This window comes from Serinus canaria, chromosome 3, assembly GCF_022539315.1.
Source record: "Serinus canaria isolate serCan28SL12 chromosome 3, serCan2020, whole genome shotgun sequence".
Classification (NCBI taxonomy): Eukaryota; Metazoa; Chordata; class Aves; order Passeriformes; family Fringillidae; genus Serinus; species Serinus canaria.
In genome coordinates, this window is record NC_066316.1 from 56,121,079 (window position 1) to 56,145,659 (window position 24,581).

At 42.5% G+C, this 24,581-nt stretch overlaps 2 protein-coding genes across 7 annotated transcripts in view; both read right to left on the reverse strand.

The window, feature by feature from the left end:
* The window catches only part of MTHFD1L (methylenetetrahydrofolate dehydrogenase (NADP+ dependent) 1 like), a 145,520-nt gene extending 124,462 nt beyond the window's left edge, over positions 1-21,058 (reverse strand). The window contains exons 1-9 of one of the 3 annotated variants that reach the window (XM_050972386.1): positions 20,919-21,058; positions 19,701-19,785; positions 17,012-17,062; positions 16,881-16,934; positions 14,236-14,360; positions 13,101-13,201; positions 12,087-12,211; positions 4,889-5,000; positions 90-169 (exon numbers count right to left, since the gene is read on the reverse strand). In XM_050972386.1, the coding sequence (XP_050828343.1) occupies positions 90-169; positions 4,889-5,000; positions 12,087-12,211; positions 13,101-13,201; positions 14,236-14,360; positions 16,881-16,934; positions 17,012-17,062; positions 19,701-19,785; positions 20,919-21,043 (858 nt within the window). In that variant the 5' untranslated portion in view covers positions 21,044-21,058. Of the gene's footprint in view, positions 1-89; positions 170-4,888; positions 5,001-12,086; positions 12,212-13,100; positions 13,202-14,235; positions 14,361-16,291; positions 16,311-16,880; positions 16,935-17,011; positions 17,063-19,700; positions 19,786-20,652; positions 20,685-20,918 lie in introns of those variants that run through there. The other 2 variants (XM_050972387.1, XM_050972389.1) reach the window with 2 other exon arrangements.
* A 1,510-nt stretch (positions 21,059-22,568) lies between these two features.
* PLEKHG1 (pleckstrin homology and RhoGEF domain containing G1) overlaps positions 22,569-24,581 on the reverse strand; it is a 124,404-nt gene continuing 122,391 nt past the window's right edge. For all 4 annotated transcript variants that reach the window (XM_050972357.1, XM_009095269.4, XM_050972358.1 and 1 more), the window contains one exon: positions 22,569-24,490. In XM_050972357.1, the coding sequence (XP_050828314.1) occupies positions 23,394-24,490 (1,097 nt within the window). In that variant the 3' untranslated portion in view covers positions 22,569-23,393. The remainder of the gene's footprint in view (positions 24,491-24,581) is intronic.

The window sequence follows — 24,581 nt, forward strand, 5'->3', positions numbered from 1 at the left end:
ATACAAACTGTAGAAGCAATTTCTGCAACTTACAGAAAGAGCAACAAATCTGCAACATTGGTACAATGTACAAACAAAGGTACACTAACCTGCATTCTCATTGCTACTGCAAGAGAACCAACAGTTTTTTCAGCAGCAGGGTTGTTCTGCTGACCATAGCTGTGTTTCTCTGAAAAATACAAGTATTGCAGTAATAAATCACAAATCTTCTGTGAGTGGGAACAAGTGTATTTGAAAGTTACATCCAAATAAAAAATTTCTGAAGGTTGACTTGAAATTTAACAATATCACTGACAAAACTATAGGTGACTTCTCTAATACTTCAAATGAAACCACCATCCTCCAAAGGAAGGATGAACAGACTATGAAAATCACAGAGTAACTGTATGTTCTTAAACATATTACACAAACCCCCACAAAAAAAATTCACACAATTGTATTTGAAAAGCTACATACATTCTTAAACAGAACACCTAAATGAGCATGGTAGAGACTGCCTTCTCTTTGACACACACATTACAGTGAGAGAGACCAATGAAATGATCACAAATACCATATAAGATCATTATAACTTGGAAACAGTAAATGCAAATTTTTTCTGAATAGCAACAGTTATCTTCATCAGCATGATATAAAAAGCAGGTATTCTGGAGAGTCTACATACGTCAGAGTGACTTCAACTTCAGAGACAGTTATAATTGTTTCTAGTGGCAATATATCAAATGATAATCATACATTAGCTACCCCAACTAAACATATTATTTTGTCATTTTGCTGTAATCCTTCTTCTGGCTTGTTCTTCTGCTTTTGCTCATTGACTTTTATCTAGACACAATTTCTCCAAAATTCACATCCTAGTCTCTGTGGGCATATCAAGGCCATAGCCACGTTCTGAAGGGCGTGGATAGAATTGTAATAAAAAATAACAACTGTATGCTGACAGCTTTAACCTTTCTGCCATGGGGGAACTGAAGTGCAAGCCCTGACCTGGTCAAGCTGTTGCTCTCTACCCCCCTGCTGCAGTGGCCATAAAAGGCTCGTGTTTCCTTGCACAACCACCCCTCCCAGCAATGGTCCCAGAGCAGCAGGGCACAGAACCCTCAGACTGGAGACAGGGTGGCAGCTACAGCCCACTCTCCCACATCCACTGCTGTGAGAGCAGGAGACACTCTCTGCAGACCCCTCAGTCTCACTCCATGTGTTTCCTGACCCTTTCTCAAACTTTCCTGCCAGCAGGCATCTACACACCAGTGACACAGCTAACCAAGCTGAAGGCAACAGCCCTCATATTAAACTCTAATTAAGAAAGTGTCTGAAAAGTCCTTCTTCTTGCATTTACACTTGCAATTAAAACAAACAAACAAACAAACAAACAAACAAAACACCAACAATTTCTTCTGGAGATGCTCAGCTTTAGATTTAGACAGAGGAGTTTTACTGGAATAGTCTATTACAGTCATAAGCTGACTCTTGTTGCTTTGAGACCAGGCTGGGAGAGCTGCCAAACAGACAAATGAAGGAGGAAGAATGAAGTTTAAAACCCCCTTTCAGACAGCTGTGTTTTACAGAAACATTTTGACTTTTTATGTTATTTGGCTTAATACAACTATTTTTATCAGGGCAGAGCTAGCATGTGTGTAAATACATATTAAAATTAGACAATTCCCTCCAATAAACTATTTCTCCCAGACTGCCTATGCTACACAGTCACCCCACAAATGACTAACCAGGCTTTTACAGGGGTGAAGGTGAAGCTAGAGGTGAAAGTCATGCATGCAGGGAGTTAGCAAGACAATCACAGGATTGCAACAGCTCTCCTAGGATAAATTTTCCAGATGGAAGCTGCAAGAGCACTCACTGCTTCGGATATGGTCAGATCACCTGAAACTCAGATGTTGTGCTCCCTCCTCTGACTCATACCCTGTTGTGCAGGTGAGTGAGAGCTGCTGTCAGCTGCTACCTGTCTGCTCAGGCAGCTTAGGATAGAGAAGAGGTGGGGAAATGGTTGAATTTCCCACTAACATGCTTAAACCAAGCGGGCTTCCGCTTTCAAGTGACCCCAAAGGAGTTGGACATCAAATCTCAAATAATTTTGTCATCCTTAAGTTTTGTTCAGAAAGTTATTTTCATTTCCATATATTTATATATAAAGTATATTCCTGCAAGACTCTACCAGCACTCACCTGATTCCAAGATTGTCAGTGCAACAGAAGCAGATGTTGCACTGCTAGAAAATTGCAGAATGTTTTAAAATTGTGATAATTTAAAAATCTTTGATAAAAAAAAGAACTGTCACTTTGGAGTGAGCACTTTTATCTCGACTCTCCTGATTCACAACATTACATTTCCCCAATTCAGCTACATCCTTGCAGATTCTGAGTGCTTTTAAAACATGCAAGTGTGTTAGACAACATGTACACCCACACAAGTTGGAAATCTATCCCCCATCTAGCAAGAACTGTTACTTCATGACCATTATTGCTTTCAGGCTTCATTTAGCTCCTGTGACCCCACAGATGTTTAGTCGGACATTTCTAAGGCAAGAAAAAATCCAGAACAATTTCCAAGCACCTCAGCCAGATTCCATGGAATTCAAGATACAGTTATAAGACTCAGTTGTTTCTCCAAGGTCACAAGTACTCCACAATGGGCTTTCCACAAACATCTTGCAACTAAACTAAGTGCACTCTTCCTGTCAGACACCTGTGTTTCATGTACCTCTCTAGTAAGCCTTGAGACCAACATTTTTATAGCTGGTAAAATGCATTTCTGCCGTAATTTTGAAGTTTCTCCAAAGTTCTGACAACCTCAAAAGCATTACCAAAAGACAGACAGACATTTGGTAGATGAGTTCTAGCTAAATTATCTTGATAAAAATCTCATGCTGCCTTTCCAAAAAAATGCAGTACTCAACAGAGTGCTACAACTTGAAAAATGCAAAGAAATGTATGTGCTTATGCCAAATCTTACATTTCCTGCATTAGAAATGAATGTTACCGTGGTGTGTAATGCAGTTTTTCTAACACTCTTTCAGAGAAGGGAAACACCAGTACTATCTACAGTTCTTTAGAGCAACTAAGGCATGAAGATATTGAAGTCTTAAGACATAGCATGCAGTTCTACTGTGCAGCTTTCAGGCCTGTGAAGGCTCAGACTCACTTCTCAATGCAGAGAATCAGGTGTCTGAAAGTGGGGCTTGCACCAGGCAGCACACAGTGCTGGGAGAGTCCAGTCACTCCTGGTGCCCACTCCAGCTGCACGGGCTGGCTTATCCCACCCTGGCAGAACCACCCCAGGTCTGTCACATAAGACGTTCCTTTTTATTTCTTTCTTTCTTTCTATCTATCTATCTATCTATCTATCTATCTATCTATCTATCTATCTATCTATCTATCTATCAATCTATTTATAGGTATGACTGCTGTACCACCACTCCCTCTCTTCTCTATTCCTTTTCCTTTCTCCCCCATCCCTCCTTCATGTAAGGCTGTGTCATACTAGCAGGCTGGGTACCTGCTCAAGAAACCTGTGTGCCAAGTCCTGCCCTACAGATACTTAACAATTATATCCAAAAATCCCTAGGGGAAATAAATTGGCAATAGAGATGCAAGGAGTCTCCTAGTCACTAGTCCAGGAAAAAGAAAACATGTATTATTTTTGGACAATTTGTGCAGCATCAGGAAGGGAAAAGACTTGGTACCCACCCTTGAGATCCTCAGTAGGATCAGAGATCTGCTTTGGGAGGCAGACAGTGAATGTCCAAATGCCTTCAGACAATCAAGTGAATAATAACCCAGATCTCCACACCTGCAGGGTCTGTTCAAGTCAAGAGGATATCATGAAATACAAGGAAAGAAATCTATTGCCAAGGCCATGCTTTGCATGGGAACAGCAGCTGCTTTATTATCAGCCTGATCTTGCATTGGCTCTGCATGAACTATCTGCTTCATTTGCCCTTAGGGAATACCCCCAGTTTAAAATCCATGCAATTAGGTTTTCTCAGCTTTATGTCCATTTCCACAGTTTTGGTCAACAGATGTCAATCTAGTGCCCTTGCGATAAGATTTAAAAAAAACCCCAGATTAACCAGTCATGCTACTCATGTACTTCCTCATTTTCCTATTCATTTGCAGCATAATCTCAATGGGATGCTGAGCAGTCAAATTCATATACACACCAAAAATCTAAAAAATATCTAGAGATCTTCACAGAATTTTAAGAAATTTTACAGGAGATGTAAAATTACATGTTTATTATTATTATTACACATTATTTTAGCAGCAGAGCGACTTCTGGGAAGATTTCTTAACTTCATTCCTAAGAAAATTCTGTAACATTTTTTTAACTGAGAAATTATTGAACACATCCACCCTCCACAACAAGTTAGGGGAAAAAAGGAGATGAATCTAAACCCTTTTATGTTTGAAAAATTACTGCAGGAGACATTCTGCCTCTTCTTAACTACAGATGATTTCTTTACTCCCTTCTGCACCACTCTCTGCAGTTTCACAGCACTTTGCAGGTGATTTTTCTTCCCTTCCTCTCCTTTTCCCATATTCCAGGTGAGCCCACAGAAATCAGAGGGTAAGACACTATACAAAACAGCACCATGTAATAGCTCATCTGAGGCCCCAGAAGTCTTCCCTCTGAACTCTCTGAATCCATTGGGTCATCACTTATCTAACCACCCTGCTAAGAAGAATCTGTTCCAACCCTTCTTCTCCCACCTAACATCTTTTCCCTGTTTGTACATCAGAGGAAGGTGCACACATGCCCTGTACACGCTCCTTTAAAGGCCCTCCCAGAGATGCAGCTTTTGTTGTCACCAAGATGCCACACACATCTCAAAGGCTCACTGCAAGAACTGTTACCTTTTATCACCTCTTACCTGACAGAGGGTCATGAGCACAATTGATGACAGTGGCCCCAGGCTTTGTGCAGCTCACAGGAACATCGTGGGGTTTCGCGCTGCCGAACACCACCGCGTCTGCGTGACGGAGCTGGGCACGGCCCAAAGCACCCCCAGAAACAAAACAAGCACTTCATCTTAGAAACACACACTTGGATATGCATCTTAAAAATATTCAGACCTATACAGCAATAGCCTTTTGAGCAAAGCTTTTACAGACAGCAAGAACAAAACTGATCCAAACTATCCAAATGATAGTTTGATTCTTACCTGTGCCAAAACTTAATAGCATTTAAAATTAAGTTAGGTAAACAAAATGTGAGATCAGGCAAATGAGGTCAAAGTAAGTATCAATATTTAATGGGAATTATATCCTTCCAAATAAAAAGTTCTGCCATTGTCCTGAAGTCCAAAATAACTTGGAGTAACTTAAGAAAAAGAGAGGTTGTAAGACAGTAAATAGGCACTTATAAAGAGTACAGTCAGATTGTCTGACAGTAGAAAACCAGGCCAGCTGACAGGAATGCAGCATGACCCCCTCTGCAAAGATCAGTGCCTTTGAATACCAATTAAAGCACTTTTTTCCTTCTCAGCTCATGTCTCCTAATCACTGCCCCTGATTTAGCTCAACCCAGCAATGTTGGAGCAAAAATGGTTACTATAAAAATTCTTATAATCCAAGACCCAAGTGCCTTTCTTTCCCCACTTCCTCTGAAGCACTGGTCCTTTACCAGTTATTAGAATCACCATGAGATAATGGACAGCACCAGAGGCAGACGTATTAAGATACATTATAAAAGCAAAAACACAGACACAGCATTGCCTCAAGCCTGACTGCAAAAATTATTTCAGAAATACAGCAGCTTTGGTAATATTTTGGAAAAATGCAAATTAATTCCAAGTGCCACAAACTCAGTGAGCCACTCTATGAATTGATTTGTGACTGACAAGAGTTCCAGCTTCTTTTTTGGCCAAAAGTGCTCTGACACAACCCTGCCCAAGTCTTGCCAAGAAAGAACAGCTACAAATCTTGTCAGGATAGCAGGTTTTTGGCACAGCTGAGCATCCAGGAGGGGAGAAGAACGTAACTGCTGCGGAAAAGGCAGAAAACTAAAAAAACTCAATCTTCCCCACAGAGGACCCAAGGATGGCCTAACCCTCCTTAGAGATCCCCATGTGGAAACAAAGCCAGAAGTGTGGGAGAAGATTTACTTGCTGGACAAATGACTAATGCAATGAGCTGATTCAGGCTTCAGTCACATGTCCAGCAACACTCCTGTGATTGCCTGTGCACAGCCATTCAGCCTTATTCAAACTGGTCACACTCCTGAGTCTGCTGCAAATATCAGTTTACATGCCACTCCCAGAGGGGCACATAAGTCATAATGCTTGCCCAGGGTCAGGTCAAATGATACTGGGAAATCTGCAAGGAAATCTGGATAAAAAGATGCTGCAATGCCTCCTGTACCAAGAACACCGTGCTGAAGGCACACTTTGCCCTGCAAAAGAAGGAAATTTCTGCTGTAACAATCAACATCAACACAGAGAAAAACAGTGATTTTTCTCAGTTACATGATCATAGCCTTTTTTCTGCAAGGCAAAAATAATTCATATTCTAGCAGTTATAAATCATACACTGTAAGTCAAGATGCCTTTCCATGCAAAGCCTCTGGGACAAGGACTAAGAGCTTTGCACACCGCTTAGCATCGTGAGTTGATGAACAAGTTGAGAGCTGTATGCAACAAGTAATAATTCTGATGAATGTTCAGCCAACATGCTTATGACAGAATTGATTCAATGTAACTGTAATGTCAGAAAACAACTGATGGAACCAAATAGTCATCTCTATGACTACCGACCCTAATGTTGAAAAATGTCCTTAACAGCTGAACACAATTATTTTTGTAGCCAACATTAACAGTGGTTCGGATAGCTAACATCACACCCATAAATTTTAGCAGAAAACCAGCTGGACCTTTCATCTCATTGCCCTGCCCCACCTCCCCCATGAAAAAAGTTGCATCACATGGCAGCAAAGAGTTGTAACACAGGTTCAAGACACACTGATTTTTCAGAGCCTTCCCCAGTGTGATTTCCTTTCCCTTATTTCACAAAGAAAACAATATTTTATGTGCAACTATTGAAAAAGTTCCTGCAGAATCAATAAAATATATATATATCACAAATATTTTAGAGATTATTTTCCCCTGAGAGTATTTTTTAAATGCATATCCAGAAACTGGGAGAGCAAGTCCACTGAAAGCAAAATACTTCTGTACAGAATTTTGGGTATCCTTGGAAGAGATTTATGTGATCTCCATCAGGGAATTTCACTTGCAAGAAGTTGTGCCCACGCCTCTTTGCTTTTAGATTTTTTTCTCTTGCCATAATCTACCCTTCTGACTGCCTGTTTAATCACTAAAGCAAGAAGCAAGCCTTGGCATGCATGTTCAGGGTCAACTCCTACATCAGAAACCGATCACGGACGTGAGAGAGGGAAAAGTCCTATGAAATAATCACAATTACCCTCCCTTGGCCAATGCACCACAGTCCCTGGACAGAGGACACAGAGGACACATCTGACAGGAACCAGATGTTGTAGGCAGCCATAGCCAGAAGGTCAAGGAGATACCCATGAGGGAGAACATGTGGCTGCCTGCCTCACGCTTCCTGGACAGCCAGGCTCCATCCCATCAGGCTGGCTAGAGGAAGGAATGACAAGCAGCAGGCCAAACCCTCCCTAATGCACTAGGCAACTGGCTGGAGACAAAGTAAGCCAACAGTCCAGTAGTATCCTGCCTTCTCACCGGTAAATATTTTTTCAGTTGGGAAGAGCGGTGCCAATAAATAATCTGCAACCTTACATCATAACAAAATATGATCCCCTCCACCAAGATTTAAGTTGAAGCAGATTAAGAAGCACCACCCATTCCCAAGACAGAACACCAAATGTTAAAACAACAATACAGACTTTCCAGCCAAGTATTAAATGATAATGGCACAAAGTAGCTGTATATTTCAGATCACTGAAACTCCATCTTGCTGTGAAGTCTGCATAAAATTTTCATTTTCCCATTGTTAAAATGGACTGCTACAAAAACCATTTTTAAATGCATGATCAAACAAAATAAAAATTAAAATTAAAAAATGAAATGTAAACCCTCATAGTCCTGGGTATATAGGCCATATAAAATTGAAGAGATGCAATGAGGAATAGGAACCTGATAAAAAGTTTTTTCACAACTCTCTTTATGAAAAAGGTCTCTTTGCACTTTGCTTTACAGATCAGGTTCCACTTCAACCACAGCAATTTGAAATCTGAAAATTTTTTGAAGTCAATGACTAGTTTCAGGTACTTTTTCCACCAAGGCATGCAGTAATTACACAGTTTCTTCCAGCTTTCCCTGCCACGTCCCCCTGAATGCACTTGCTCTACACAGTGCACGTGAAAATCAAGCCCACACCTTTTCTGTGGGCTCAAGCCTGCCACTATGATCCACACCTTAACAACTGCTCCTCTAGCTTACAGACACGGGATACACTTCACAATTGCAAGGAACAGAGATGATGTGCATAAGATGTTGAAGTGGAAATACTTTTTCTACATCATCACCATTAGAAACACTCATGCAGCTTCCCTCTCCTCTCCTCTCATGGGATCCGTGTGCCTGGTCTCCTGTTCCTTCATGCTCACAATACAAAATATATTTTTATGTCCATAGCAAGAGTCTTGGTCCTAACAAGACAGTAAATAGGTAAGAAACATCAAAGAGTTTGAAGTTCAAGTGTAGGCTCTAAGGAAAAGCACAGTGTGGCCAAAAGAAGCTCTTTTTCAACCTGAAAAGGAAACTCCCATTCAGCACTCCAGCTGAACCACTTTCATACTTTTCGCTTTTGCAAACAACTTTTCTATTCCTAATCATATCTAGACAATGCTCACTTCATTTACAATAAAAGTGTATGATAGCAGCTCTCTTAAAGCAGGCATGATGTGGTTTCACACACAGACAAGATTGCAGATGACAGGCTGAAAAAATGACTGACTGAATTTAGATGACTGAAACAAAATTCTGTTTTCTTACAGGTACTAAGTATTACCCATGTTTTGGCAAGAGAATAATCCATTTTTTTCAATATGAATCTACTTGACAATCTCCTTTCAAACTAGAAAGCATAATTCTGACATAAAAAAGGATTAAAGACATCAGATCCTATTCCTCACATGTAATACTGAACTGACTTTTGGGGAGTTCCATTTTAAAATTACAGGGGTCATGTCCCTAAAAGTATGTCACTGGGTCAAACTTCAGCCACAATGCAGTGAATGTGCTTTGAAGAGATATCTACACAAAGCTTAACAGAATGATAACATCTTAAGTATTTTCTCTAAGATGCTTGTGGCATTATCTCTGACTTTGTAACTTCTTTTACATTGAACCTATCAATGCAAACAGAACAATGTTTCTTCATGACAACTTTGCACAGATGAGCCATAATCTTCTGAAATGCTTTCTTTTATTTGTGAACTATTACAAAACCCAGGAAGCTCAACAGTTCTGAAGGGCATGGCCCAGCTGTGCCATGAGAACTGAAGGCAAGCAAACCCAAAATGGAACAAAAAGAAATATTAATAATCTGCTCAACTTAACAAAACATAAAGTGGGGAGGGAAAAGAACATTGAGACTCTGTCCATTATTTCAGATCAAAGCAATGAAATGAAAATGTACCATTATTTATTTTAGTCCTTTTCGCTGCCATAAGACAGAACAGTCTTGCTTTAAAGGAGCACATTAAGTCAGATGGTAGGTGGCATTATGCTGTTTGTTAGGAGAGCCACCCCTATGGTTTCAAACTTTTCCTAAGGTGGATTAAAACATATTTCCTCTTGATAATTTTCAAAATATTTTTGCAAAAGTGCACCAGTGAAAAAAGCAGTAACAAGTCCATAGCAATACAAAACCTCATCCAAAAAACCTACAAACTTAGTGTTGTGTAACTCATTTAAATTAAAGGAATTTCTAAAGGAAACACTTGTTGTTATGCTGTCCTTTTTAAGAAGAAGAACAACTCAGCAGAGCCAGTCTCAGGTAATGCAGCAACCACTTAAAAAAGACTTACATTGTTAAGGTCAGGGTTAGTGCTTCAAGCAAACAGGCCTGGCCAATGGATTACAACAAATACCATTCCCCTACCCTTAAGACAAAATTCTCTTTCCTGGTATATATTGCAAAACAAATGCATCTCAGTGAAAAAATCATACTCTTCATAAGTTTATCCCTCACTTCCTAAGTGAAGTTATTTTGCTACCACAGGCTATAATTCCCAACAGCAGCACACAAACTGCCACCATAGAGGTGTCCTATTCAGAGACAGGAAAAGTTACTGTATTGTGCAGGAAAAACAAAACATTAATTGATTCTTTCAAGTCTTTGAAAAACTTACACATCAACTAACGCATTTTCTTACTTGAAATTCAAATAACAAAAAAAAAAAAATCAAGAGAAGAAACCTGGAGAACATTAAACCTGTTTTTCATAATCAGCATTTTAAACAAGCAGAAGAATATAAATTCTATAATCATGTTATCTAACAACATTGTCACTCAAATGCAGGTTGCCACAGTACTTCATTGTTAGTTAGAAACTTGTGCTCAGTTTCTGACTCTCCAGCTTCTGGGAATATGAAACAGGATAGTTTTCCCTGCATGCATTAGATTTTATCAAGGAACTAGAGTTAACTATCAGTGACATCCAGACACGTTCAGCACAGCTCTGGGATTACTGGTGACATGCTGCTCCAGGCTCACAGGTGAGGAAGAGGAAGGTAGGTTTCCCCTGGGCTCTGCTTGATCAGTCCCACAGGCAAAGTACAAACTCTTTAACTGCCAAAAGTTAAAATAAACCTGGGAAGACTTAAGTGCACAAAGCCTCAAACTTAGGCTTCCCATTCTGTTTTCCATCAGTGGCCTGCTCCAAGAGGTAAGCTATGGGGAATGCCAAAAAGCAAAGCATGATTATGGGAAAGCATCTGGATGGAAGGAAACACAATTCTCTCCAGCTATTGACAGCACTGCACAAGCAGCTCTGGGCCCAGTCCAGATTTTTTGCTGTGAACCAGTGGAAACACCTCTGGCCACCCTGCCACCCATCCCATGCAGCCCAGAGCAGTCCTGTAGCACAGCCCCAAGCAATGAGAAATAGCTGAGGAATGAGACATGGCAGGGATCGAGTTCACAGCACTCCATCTCCCAGAGATCCATATGTTTCCTAAGTGCTGTCAGTCACTTAAAAGCCCAGAGCTGAGACAAGCCTGACAAAAACATCCACAGCTGCGAAAACACGGGTTTGCCAGAGAACTTTCTATCACAGCTGCTCGAATTTGTTTCCTCCTCCTGTCTGCGCCTCCAGGCTCGGAGGTCGGACACCATGGTCTTGCCTTGGCTGCCACCCTGTGGCACGGGCTGTCCAACACAAGAGCTGTCCCCAGCACCGAGCCTGGACCCTGCTGCACATTCCCCCACGACAGTGCAACCCCAGCTGGAGCATCCTGTGAAATCTGGGACTGAGGAGCAAACTGTTAAGTTCCACAGGAAGTCATACCAACTTCTAAGTTGAGTCTAAAAGCTCTGCAAAAAGCAGCCAGGGAGATCGCACAAATCCTTCAGTTTAAGGCTCCTGAATTTCTCTGAATTCTTTTACAGTTCTCTTCAAAGATAAGGATTGGGAATTTCTTTGTCCCAAGAGCAGCAACACTTGCAAACCTTTAGGACACAGATCCAGTGGAAGTAATTTCATGCAGATGACAGAATCACAGGACAAGAAAAAAAGAGAGCATTTCTCTTGCACAGAGAGAAAGCAAAAGGGAGAGATGAAACGTTTGTTTGTTGGATTCCTTCTCTCACAGCCCTTGGTATAAAATAATGAATGTAGTGCAGCTGCTGTTACATGTAATATTCTGGCAGAGGCCAGTGTTTGCACCATTTCTGAGCAAGCAGGAAGGAGAAAAGACCCTAACCCACACTGGCTACCAGCAACCCCAGTGCCACCTGTGACCGCAATGAGGAGTCTCCCTCTTGGGAACGGCAGCTAAGGGCAGGATCGTCAGGTGGACAGCTGACAGGGATGGGCAGGTAGTGGGGATGCAGGATGAGGCCAGGCAGGCAGGAGAGCACTCACCTCACTCTGCAGCTGTGGGGCTTTCCAGTGGCAGCTGAGCACGGCGGCTCCCCGGCGCTGCAGCACGCTCTGCAGGGCAGCACCCTCTGCCCCGCGCGCTCCCACCAGCAGCACCTTCTTCCCACCTGTGTGACACAAGGCAAGGCACTCAGCCACCCCCAGCGCAGGGCACCAGCACCAGCAGCTGCATGGAGCTCCCCCAGGCCACCCAGGGCTGCAGCACTGCAGAAGGGGCTGCAAAGGCGCTCAGAACAGGACAGAGCCCTGTGCCTGCACAAGCACAGCAGCTGTGCAGCACAGCTGGCACTTCTGGAGCCCATGCAATCACAGGTCTTAAGGAGTTTCCTGGTGACTCTCTAAATTCAAGTAGGCAAATACTGTTCTTCTGGCTTTCTTTGCACAAGTCCTTCCATTCATGTCTGTTACTAAGTACATTTAACCTCCTGTTTACAGTTCTGCTACAGAAATCCTCGCTTCAACAGTTATGAATCACTGTAAGAGAGACAACTTCTGACACATTGCCTTAAACCAACAGTGTCTTCACACACACTAAACCTGCTTGTTTAAATCTGCCATTTCAGTGTCAGCACTGACACAGCACATTCCAAACCAAAGGATTTGCTCAGCAGCAATTTACAGGCAAACCTGGGTTTCTCCAACTCCTCACACTAATCAAAACAACCAAGTGAAATCCCCAAGTGATGCCTGTATTTTCTGTTTGGAAGACTCACATGTCTTGTGTGCCTTCAGTGAAATTAAACCTCCTGATGGCAGCTAACCCCTGCCTAATACCCAAAATCTGTAGGCCTGAGACCTGTTTCTACAAATACAGCTTTCAGATGTTGCTGAGCAGGAGGACTCCTCCTCACTAGCAGGAGACAAATACATGTCAGATGGGAAAGCAATACAAAAGAGAAAACACAATAAAGTCAGATTGTATTTGGCTCCCAGTCAGGATTAAAACTGAGTAAACCAGGCCAAAATTAATGCAATGATTGTCATAGAAGGGCTCACCTATATCTTCAAGAAGCTCCATCACAGCACACACTGTAGGAGGAACTAGACAGTCACAGACATCACCATGTACCAAACGTCCCAGGTTCACACTGGATAATCTGCAATGGAAAAATATGGCAATTTAACCCCCCAAAAAAAGAGTTTGTGTAACATAAATCCCCAGCAATGCTTGTAACACTGCTAAGAGCTAAATCCCAAGAGCAAACATCTCTCACTAAAGCAAATCCTTTGATAGTCATGTACTGCAGCTAATTTGTATCATCCCACACCTCAGTCAGACAAACACTGAGCCTCAAGAGAGGCCAGGAAAGGGATCTGAGTTAGAATGAGTAACACAATCCCAGGATACACAGGCAGCTCTTTCCTTGTCCCCATGGGCTGCCCACAGCACATGGGGCACAAACCCTTCAGTGGCTGCAGTGAGATCACACCAGTGCTGCCAGAGCCAAGGAGGGGGCAACCCAGGTGTTCTCACACTGCAATCCATTCTCTCTCATACAGGAGGGTGATCCAAATTATCCATTCTCTGACAATCTCCTGTACTCCACATAATGGAAAGGTTTTATGAAAAATTTTTAGATATTTTTCCTGACGTGAAAAAAAAAAATAAAAAAGAGAGTGGGATTAAAAAAAATGGTAATAGCCTGCAGCTAAGAGCAGGAAGGCTACAAGAGCAGCAAAATGATAACTCACAAATCTGTGCTAATGGGTCCAAACTATTATAGCTTACTCTCTCACCACAAGAGAGTGCTGTAAGGAAGTTAAAACCTCTCTGCAATTTTTCCATCAATCCTTCTTGTGAAAATTCAGTAATTCAGTACTTTGTGCCTACCACATGTATTACTGAAGTGCTGAAATACCTTAAGTATCGCCAGTAAATCAAGATTTCATTTTTTATTTCTTTGAAAGGACTATGCCTTGAATGCACATTATGTAAAAATAAAAAGATAATGACCAAAACTACTTCAGCAAAAGATTTCTCAGTGATTCAGAGGCATCTTTTATTACTGCTCAACAGCACAGCTAGACACATTGACTGCGTAATCTATTAACAAAAAGCAGAAGAGAAAACTGATTTTACAGAGCCATCAGGCTTGTGCCTGCTAATATTATTTCTCAGTGCTCTACTTACCCATCCACATCTTTCTCTGGTTTCACAGCATTTAATACCTTACTGCTATATAAGCTTTCTGGGAGGTCAAGAGCAAGGCCCTGCACATTAGGATCCTCATTGAGTCTCAAGATTTCACTGACAATCTAGGAAGTTAACAAAAAACATTAAAGATCAGAACAGCAGATAAAAGGAGAATCTGATTAGTATGAGGTAAAATCTGTAATTTTTTCTTCCAGTACTTTATGGCCACCTTGGCTTCCCTTGCTTATTACTATAAATTCTAAATGAAAAAGCTCTACTCAGTTTATTATCAGTAGCTTACCAAATTAAGACACCCTGACTCTATTCTAAACATCTTGCAAAGCAAACACGTATTATGTGACATAATGCTGCCAAAAGCAGTTTGTGTTTCAGCACTCCAAACCTCAGCAAAAGCCTGTCCCTGTAATGGCTTCAGAAGATGCTTTCAGACACAGGACACCTGAGTTAATAGATAGAGCAAAATAGGACCAGATCACATCCCAGCAGAGGGACAAAAAGCTGTAACACTTGAAAGAACAATTATACAAGAAAAAACTCATTTTATTTTTATTTAACCAGCATATATGGTTACCAATTTTCCTTCTCAAAACACCCTGATCCTAAGAGCTGGCAGCTGCCTTGTGAAGAACTGTTATGTTGAAAGGCACCGCAGAGAAGTTCATGAAGTTCAAGGTCTGAACCAGATGCAAGTTCAAGTGGCTTATAATTGGTCATATCTGACATCTGAGACTTTGCTGCCTACCCTTGATTGCTTCCCCTCTAAAATATAATGCTGATCCATGCTATTCTGCTGTGACCAGAAAGAATACAAAGGAACAAAACATGTCAGACATGTTTTTTTAGGTGAGAAATGTCATGCAAGCTTGTCTTCCCGTCTTATATATAAAACCACAGTGCAGGCATCATAAAGCTCTACAATAGAAATGGATTAACATCCAACAGAAAAGGATTATAAGTAGTTTTCTTTCCCCTCAACTAATACTATGTCTTTTTAAAATGTTTTTCTTGTATACTGTTCATTGTAATTGTGAACTCTATTACCCAAACACTTGATATGCAATCAACATTAAGCTAGGGGAATGAGGCAGGAGTTAGATTAGCTGCAACTCTGAACCAAGAGAACACACTACTTTCATGCTAAACACAGATTACACAAGCATGTCACTAATACAGAAATGCCTCTTTAGTCTCCTGACTCCTGAGGCACAACCAGGCAGATCTCTTAAGATTGTATAGGACTGGTACACATTGCACTAGAAAGGATGAATGTATATGAACATGAAAATATCTGCATTTTTTCTTTAAAAAAACCCCTTTGATATGCTACAAAACACTGAGGGCCTACAGAGTAACTAAAAACTCAAGCTGTATTTCTGCCTCCTGGGAAAGTAACTCAGTTTTCCATTTTAATTGCATCTTACTTTAATTCAGCTCTCCATCATCACAGCATTTAAATTAATTATAACTCATGCAGGATAAAGCAGTACAGTATTAACTTGCCTTTATTGTACACAGGAAGTTATGGCAAAACCCCAAGCTATGGCAATGTGCATGGTATTGAATTCCCTCCCAGCTTTCCACACCACACCAGGGAACACAACTGAGATGTGGCTTTTACTAGATGAAAAAAACTTGCCATAGTGAGTAAGCAAGAAAGTAAGTAAACCATGATGAATTTTACAGGAAGTAACTTCCTTTAAATAAAAGAAATACCCCAATTTTCTCTTTAAATATACAGCTAAGCCACTTCTAAGATACTACCTCAAACTAACTGCTGCATAATCACTGTATTTTACCTATTTCCTGCTTTGTTACTCAACAGATAAAATGCATTTACCCACAACAAAGTGTTTTTGTTTTTCATTTCAAAAGCCTGCCCTTCTTAAATGGGTAGCTGACTATCCATAATCTACAAAACTTCACAGTAAATTCCTTTCAATGTATCTGGAAGAAGTTCTTGAGATTACACTGCAAGGCAGTAACATTTTAAGAACAAAGTGTACCAAAAACCGAAAGAGTACACGGAACTCACAAGCCTGCAGGATTATCAAACTTGCCAAGCACAAGGAGGCCAGCTGATAACAGTGTCATCTTCTACTATACATTCCTTCACTGGTTTAACTTTCACATGGTTTTCTAAATTTAAAACATAATTTTTATTAAGTGCTGCACGTTCAACAAGGTAAAGAATTCAGGCCTTTGGTTATTTTGGGGGGGATGCTTGTTTTTTAATACATAATTGAAATATTAAAAGATCAATAGAGAAATTCAACACCCTCCTCTCCTTCCCCATATAATCATGTAATCTTTAATTTCCCTGAATAATCTGGGCAATAATCAGGTACAGTCACAAGAGCAACTGCAGGAGACAGGATACCTGAGCCACCAAGCACAAAACCAAAACATTACTCTTGATTCCATCCCAGCTTGCCAGGGAACAGCAGACATGTCTTTTTTCTCACTCCTGCCAGTAAGGGGATAATATTTACTATTTAAACCAAGGGAATCCTAAGCCTAATTTGAGTTACTAGAGGTCAGTCAAAATAATAAGGAATGTCAGTAATAAACAGAAGTTTATGACAAAAATAGAAAAGGAAGGCTCTTTCAGGTACTTCAGTTACCTCATCTTTGGTGCTGCCTTCAGGAAGACAGATGTGAATAACACGTAGACCAATCTGTTAAAAGAAAAGATTTAAAATTACCAAAGGCAAGTAGCTCATGATTATTAACACACGTATCAGCTAAAGTTTACCTCTTTGGCAAAGTTCTTGTTTGCTTCTTGAATCAACTGGTCATTATGTGCCTTGGGGAACAAAAGAGTAATTGAGTGTTAAAATAATACATTTTAAAATGAGTACATTAATGCACACGTCTATGCAAGAAACATAGTGACAATGTCTGTGTCTAAAGGTATTCAAACTAATAAGAAACAATTCTAAGAAAGAAGCAGAAGGCCATCCCTGGTAATCCCAAATAGTTCAAGACTGCTCACAGTGAAAAAAAAGCATTAAAAAGCACAGGCTTCATGGAGAGGCACAACTCTTGCTAGGGAAGGACGGCTTGCCCTCTATCCCCCAGCTCCTTCCCTGCACTGTCAGCATTCCTGGCACTGCACTACCAGCATCCCACTCCCCAAACGTGGCAGCTGGTGCTGAGTGGCAGCACAGAAGTTGCTGCACTGAGGATCCTGTGCAGAGCTCACACTGTGCCAGAGAAGAAGAAACAGGTCTAGGGACAGCCCAGCAGCTGCTCCCCTATGACAGCAAATGTGGCACTGTGCCCCCACACTGACTGCTCAAGGAGTTTAACTGGGATGGAACAACTGGAGGTACCATGCTGTCCTCTGTAATGTCCCTGCTGCTGCAGCACTGGCAGGTGAACATTTACCTCGTGTGGTGCAGAAAGTCCCTGCCCTAAACCAGGGTTTTCCTATCAAAACCCACTGAGCAGCACAGGTGAGGCCAGAGCTCAGCACATGGGCTGGCAGAGTGCAAGGGCAGGACAGGAGGTGCAGGGGAGCCAGCGGTGCTTTGCTGAACTTTGCAGGGCAACAGCTCCACTGTCAAGCATGATCCTGATACTTTATTTTACTTTTCAGAATGAAAAAAATTAGGAAGAACCCCCCAGTCATTTTTTGCTGTTGCACAGCTTCAACCAAGGTTCAAAATGGATAATAAGCAACAGAGGTATTAATTTTGGCATTGATTCAGATTCAGTTGACTCAAGAGGAAAAGGACAGTCCTAAAATCATTCCACTGCAAGTTCAGTCTGCAACTCAGCATTCCCAGTCCTGCAGAAGAGGTGGTGCCCTGTCATGCCAGCTGCTGTTACCCACGAGTAAAGGAGGTAACTTCCCTGTCGTCCCTCTGCTCCTCTGGGCAGATGTGGCACATGGGGAGCAGCACAAATCTTAAGGCTCTGCCCACATTGCTGGCAGGGCAGTGCATGACAAGAACATGTGCAGACCAAAGCAAGTTTTCTTTGCACCAACAAATACACATTTAAAATGGGCTCTGCTTCAGTGTTCACAACCAGACCAGCTAGAGTGACTGGAAAGTTGGAGAACAGAGCTTGGGTGAATTTTACTCAGAAGGATCTAGGCCACGTGTTCCTACAGCCACATCAACAGGCAGACCAAGCGAGATAAACAGGGATGAGAGGGACATCCCTTCCACTGTGCCAGCATAAAACTGGCATGTGGCCACGCAGAAAACCAGATCCAGGAGACAAATGTAGCTGAAAAGAAACATCTTTAGACTCCTTGGGCTGGAGTAGATCCCAGTCCTAGTCCAGATCATGGTGCAACTGGATGGAGACTAACAGGAGCGAGAAAAAACAGGTCACTGCTTTCCTAGCAGTGCTTCAGCTTTAGCCTTAGGGGGCTCTGTGAAAATGCAATTATCAGAGGAGGTGAGAGATGAGACAGACTGTTCAAATACCCTCACTAGAAGACCTTTTGTTGCTGCATTACTTAGATTCACTATCAGTACTTTAAAAATACTTATAGTTGGGTTTTAAACTTAAAACCTACTGGGTCAGAGTTGCAGTGTGTGCCCACTCAAAATCAATACCACCATCCTAGGAAACGGGACAATCACATTTTTGCCAGCATAGCAGTGGGTGCCCTCTGAATAATAAACATCCCTAATTTTGTGGCTTTCAAACCTTAAGAAATCTAAGGATGAATATCTTTCAGCTTTGCAGGGATAGCAACCCTCATCTCTGATTTTGATTGCCTATCAAAAATGGCACCATCAGTGAAATGGAAAGCTCTTCACAGCATTAGTGAAACAATGGTTCTCAATTCTTCAAGATTCCTTCACATCAGAAAGTGCTGCTACGTCTACAGGATGCTGACACTTTACACTTTTTTCAATTTCCTCTCCTTAGATGAGCAGGAAGACATTGATAAGCTGTAGCTACCCAAAGGTAACATGGCTGACAGGAAGCAACAGGGTCTTTCATTAATCCTGGCATTGTTATTTCAGGGGTGGGAAGTGAAGGGAGCCCACGTTTTCAGGAACATAAGGACTTTGCTCAGGATTGCAAAAAAAAGCTTCAAGCTAAATAAAGGTTTGAGAACCCTCCTTTAATTCAACTATTAAGTTAATCGACTTAGAGAAGCTGTGAGAAAAAGTGATGCTTACTTAAAATGAGGAAGATTATGCTGGCAAAAGGAAGAAGGGATAAAACCATTCCTTTGCTTTGTAAAGCCTCCCCAGTCTGAAGTTTGCTGTGATTGTTTCAGGCCTGAAGAAGGGCAATCTACCATCTGGTGGAGCTGCCTCATCCTATTGCTTTGCTTTATAATAAAGCAGACAATATTCTTTATTAAAAAAAGGATTATAATTACTTTCTGCAGGGTGTGCTTTGAAGTTTCAGACAAGTAAGGGTACCAAAGGAGATCTCTCACAGCCAGTGAGTGCACAGACATACTTTACCTGAATAATGGCAAGTGTTGGCTCAAGCTGAGGGTTTTCTCTTTGAAGAGAGGCCAAGGAATTCTTTGCATTGTCGGTGACTTTGCTGCAACACAGTGACAAGCAAATCTTTAACAAAATAAATCCTCCTAACATTAGTGGGAAGAAACCAGGATTAGTCAACAATGTAACAGAAATGCTTGGGCACGTAAATTTTCAATCTCCAAAATTATGGCTGGATGTGAATTGTGAGGGCTGGTGTTCAGCAGGTGGGTACAGAAAACCCGAAAAGGCCGATTTTATTTTTTTTTAATAGGTATGTGGGGCATTGCTCTGACATGCCCAAAACTTTACAGCTAGGCTGTGCTGATTCATGAGAAGGCTTGTCCAGTCCCACCACGGGAAGCACAGCAGGGAACTGCCACCCCGAGCTGTCTGATCAGCTCTTGGGTGAGGTGGGTTCATCTCCACACCCTTGGCCAGGGCAATGAGAGATGCAGAGGCCCTTACAGCTGGGGCTGCCACAGCTTAACACGGGCTACACCAAGCCCATGAGCAGCAGACCAGCCACTTTCATGGATGCCTTTCAAAACCACTGGCAGAAGGGAGACAAGGCAGCTCTGTTTCTCACACTGCTTCTTGGAAAAACTAGTGACAGCCAGGCACTGGGAATGCTTTCTGGAAAAAAAATTCTGGGTAAGTGGCGGCCAGCTCTCCTCCGTTACCTTTTGCGTCTGCAGGTGGGCAAAGAGGAGACTCCCCGAAATACGTCTGTCTGTCCCCCATAGCAAGGAAGACAAACAGAGAACAGCCAGGAGTGGATTTTTGACAGCTCCTACCCTTGCAGAAGCCAATGACCAGTTCAATTCAATGCCGCTGCAAACTATCCCGTCCAGGGCTGAGTTGGGACGTGGAGGGGCGGGGAGGGAACAGGGACACGTTTTTCCAGGCACGCATCTGCGCACCGCCTCACCTGAGCCACCGCCACATGACGGCAGCTCCGCTCGCTCTCAAAATGCCACCAAAACCAAAACCCGGAGCAAATCCCGCTAGCGGTTCTGGGGGAAAGGGGAGCATTTTACTACGAAGTCCCTCAAAAATCCCACCCCAAAAACCAACCCGACGCACCCGGTGAAGGCGCGTCGCCCAAATCCCCCTCACCCCTCCTCCCTCCGTGCCCGCACCATCGCACCCCCCGGTTGCATCAGCCGGCGCTGCCTCCCCACGTGCGCCTCTTACCGGGCGGCCGCCGCCGCGCTGCCGGCCCGGGGCAGCGGCGCGCTCAGCCCGCGGCGCGGCGGGCACGGGGGCGGCGCGGCGGCGAGCGCCGGGGCCAGGCAGCGCCGCAGCGCCGCGCTCCTCATCGCTCCGGTGCTCTCCGGCGGCCGCGGCGGCGGGAGAGAGGCCGGGGGGCGGGCGGGGATGGAGCACCGCCTGCCCCCGCTCCCCGCCCCGCCGCTCCCCTGCTTTCGCTTCCGCTTTTTTTTTTTTTCAAGAAAAATTCTATCCAAATCACCCGCGAACATCAGCTCTGACAGGCTGAAACCAATAACTTCTTTCTTCCGCGCCCCGCAATGAAAAGCACCCAAAGCTTTTGCATACTCAACGTTTATTAAAAATAGTATGAAATGGTCCCTGGGAGAAGTTACAATACTAGTAGAAGTCCCTTTTTTCTGGTTGGTTGGTTGTTTGTTTTCCCGTCCCTCCCAATTCCACTGATTGCATGAGATGCGAGTTAAACATTCTCCTAAAGCCGTTTAAACAAATCTAGATGCGCGCCCACAGATTTACCTTCTATCCATATTTACAATACTTTACAAGCTATATTAAATAAATATGGGCTCTGCTACACCTCGGCGTCTTAAATATGTACAACATTATTTTTCAGTCGGATTTTACTAGATAGATACGGGTCCTACCACAGGGGGTGTGCTGACTGTAACAAGTATCCCTGTGGTACGAGCTAGTAAGTACCATGACCAACCAGCCCTCAGAATAACAATTCCTAGCCAATGCAAGATGAGTGTGGTAAATAATTTAGTCAGTTCTAATAAATTCAAGTCCTCAAACCTTAGTCTACAAGTAATTAGCTGTACACTGATAACTTCAGTTTTTCCTCATGGTAACCAATGTAGTAAGTAATCAGCTGTTCTGGAAGTACAGTGCTCTGTAACTGAGGGGAGTGATACATGGTTAGTAAAAACAGTATTTCAATGAAATTCCTTTGTTTATTGATATGTTTAACTCGGTACTGGCTTTATCCATATAATCTGAAAAATGGAAGCACCAAAAAAGAACAAGTCGCACAAGATGATCAGTGTAGATGTATCTAGGCTTTCCTTTCTGTACAATGTTTTCAAGTAACAGAATCCAAAACTGTGCAACAAAGATGATGAAAGGGGAGTTAAGTGTAGATGGTATTGGAAAGCCTGTCCTTGCTCTAAACGGCAGCATTTATTCTATACACTATTTGCAAAAGAATGGAATGTATTCTCATTTTTAAGCTACTTTTTTATTGTACATAAATTGGATTAGAGTCAGCACTGACTGATTTACAAAGATATCTTTTACCTCTCTCTGTCAGGAGGGTCAACTTCCTGCTACAGGAGATGCATGCTCTGGGGACTGCAGCTTGTCACTCAACCAGCAGTATCACTGAACCCCCCCATGGGCCAAACGAGCCCCACAATTAGTATTTCACCCAAGAATCTGGCCAAACCTCATTGTCTCACAGGGTTACTGACACTGGGACTTGAACAAGTGCCCAGCAGGTCACTGCATTTAACACACAGCTTTGTTTCAAACTCTACCCAGCAGCTTTTGACTGCTGGGTGCTGAGATATAAGATACTCATATTTGGCTTGCATGTCACAAACGCCACCATCACTGGAGGTACCAAGACTGGCCTAGCCCTCTTGACAAGCAGTGCATCTCCCCTTCTAATGCCAAGACCATTCCCCAGGCAAGGACTGTGTCACATCCACAGGTTCTTGTAGAAAGCCTTCACTGCCTGTCTTCTGCCTCCTATGCAGTTCCAGTAAGTAGAGAAGAGGCTTCAGACACAGAGCTATCAGCCTGGCACAAGTACTAGGACTAGATTTTCTTTAAAATGTAAGAAGCTTGCTCTAAAATAATGTAGCATATGCACTGGTCCCACACACTTGGAATCTGCCTGATGAAAAGTAACGTGCAAAAAGGTGTGTGCAATTGCACATGTAGGCTGTAGGTGTAATCACCAGAACCCTGCTCAGAAATCTGCACAGTCACAGGAGTAGCTGCCCAGCTAAATGCTCCTGTATGTAAGCAGAGTAATCATACAGGTGTTTTGGATGCAGAACACTGGACACCAACTGGAAAGTCTAAATACCAGGGTTTCCAAATGATAAAATGGCTTAAGAATCAAATGTTATTACACCTGATTCGATGGCAAGAATCAGGGGTATCACACCTAAGAAAGGAAGAGATGTGAAGGTTCAGTAGGAGATGAGAAGTTCACGTGTGCTACAGAGAGACCCTGGCCAGCACACATGTGGCCTTTTTCACATCCAGGATTCTAAACCATTTTTCAAAAGATACATTTTGCATCTATTTACAACATTATTGTGAAACAATGCCTGATAGTGTAATATTATGGAAATACATGGTGCCAGTACTGATTGTCCTAGTATATATTCTGTCGTGATAAGGCAGTACAGCTAGAAATTATTGAAAGCATCAAGCAAAGCTACTTGAACTGAGACACTGAAACTTCTCCCTTAAAGACTGGACAATATTCTGCTGATTAGGAGATGGTACTCTCCACAGGTAGTCATTCAGTTTATCTGAATCACTGTAAGCAGTCAGATATGGGGTAAGTGCATGTTTGCTGCTGGCAGACTTTGCAGGAGTACAGGAGACAGTTTTGCCACAGAACATTTCAGAAGGAACAGCATCTGTGTTACGCAGTTTAGGATCTGATTTCCTTGTTTGGTTCTGAGAAGTCTCCAAGTCAGATCCCTCATCTTCAGACTTTATTTCAACATAGTCATCATCATCCCCTTCTCCGTCTTCAGAATCTTTGAAATTCGAAAAATAGTTCTGAGTAGCCATCTGTGCTGTCAGAGGGGAGGCTCTGTTCACTCTCAGGACCTTTTGAGAATCCTGCAGAATCATATCTGAATAGTTTTCAGGGATCTGCTTTCTTATCTCCGGCCCTGTATATCCTGAAGCAATTCCAGAAGTTTGATGGCTGTTGAATCGAGAGTTCCTATTTAAATGGAGCCTTTTCTTATCAATTTCATTATTATACACAATTGATTCTCCAGACCTGTTGACCACTATCGAGGACGAGGACTGTGACCTGCTGTATGCCTGTGGTTTTACACTGCTTACTCTCCTCCCCAGCGAGTTATAGACGTGATCTTGATGCAAGTTTTCTTTGTTTGGCTGGCTTATAATGGCACTCCACCTCTGCGCTGGGACGTGCAAACGGTTGGAAATTTGAAGGGAAGGCACTGAGCCAGCTGATGGCAACTGCTTTGAATTGCTTTTTGTACCAGCTTCTGTAAATGAGTTCTTGGACTTTGGGTCCGGGGATTCAGAACATGGAGAGAAGTCGGCCAGCTCGCCGTTACTGTACGTAGAATGCAAAAGCCAATCTTCTGCTCTTGAGCATTCACAGGCAGGCTGGGAACGGGAAGGACATGTGGGTGTGGAAAACCTCCCAGCTGATGGATCCTGAGGAGTGGCCCCAGTTTCCTTTTGGACCTTAGGTGTACTGTCTCTGAAGACAATTTGGTCATAAAGCTGGGAATATTCAGCTATTCTGGCACCTAGAAAGAAGAGAGAATTAACTTAGCAGAGGACGAGGAATCCATTTCAGCAAATCATACAAAAATTTCAAAATCTCAAAACGCTTAGTAT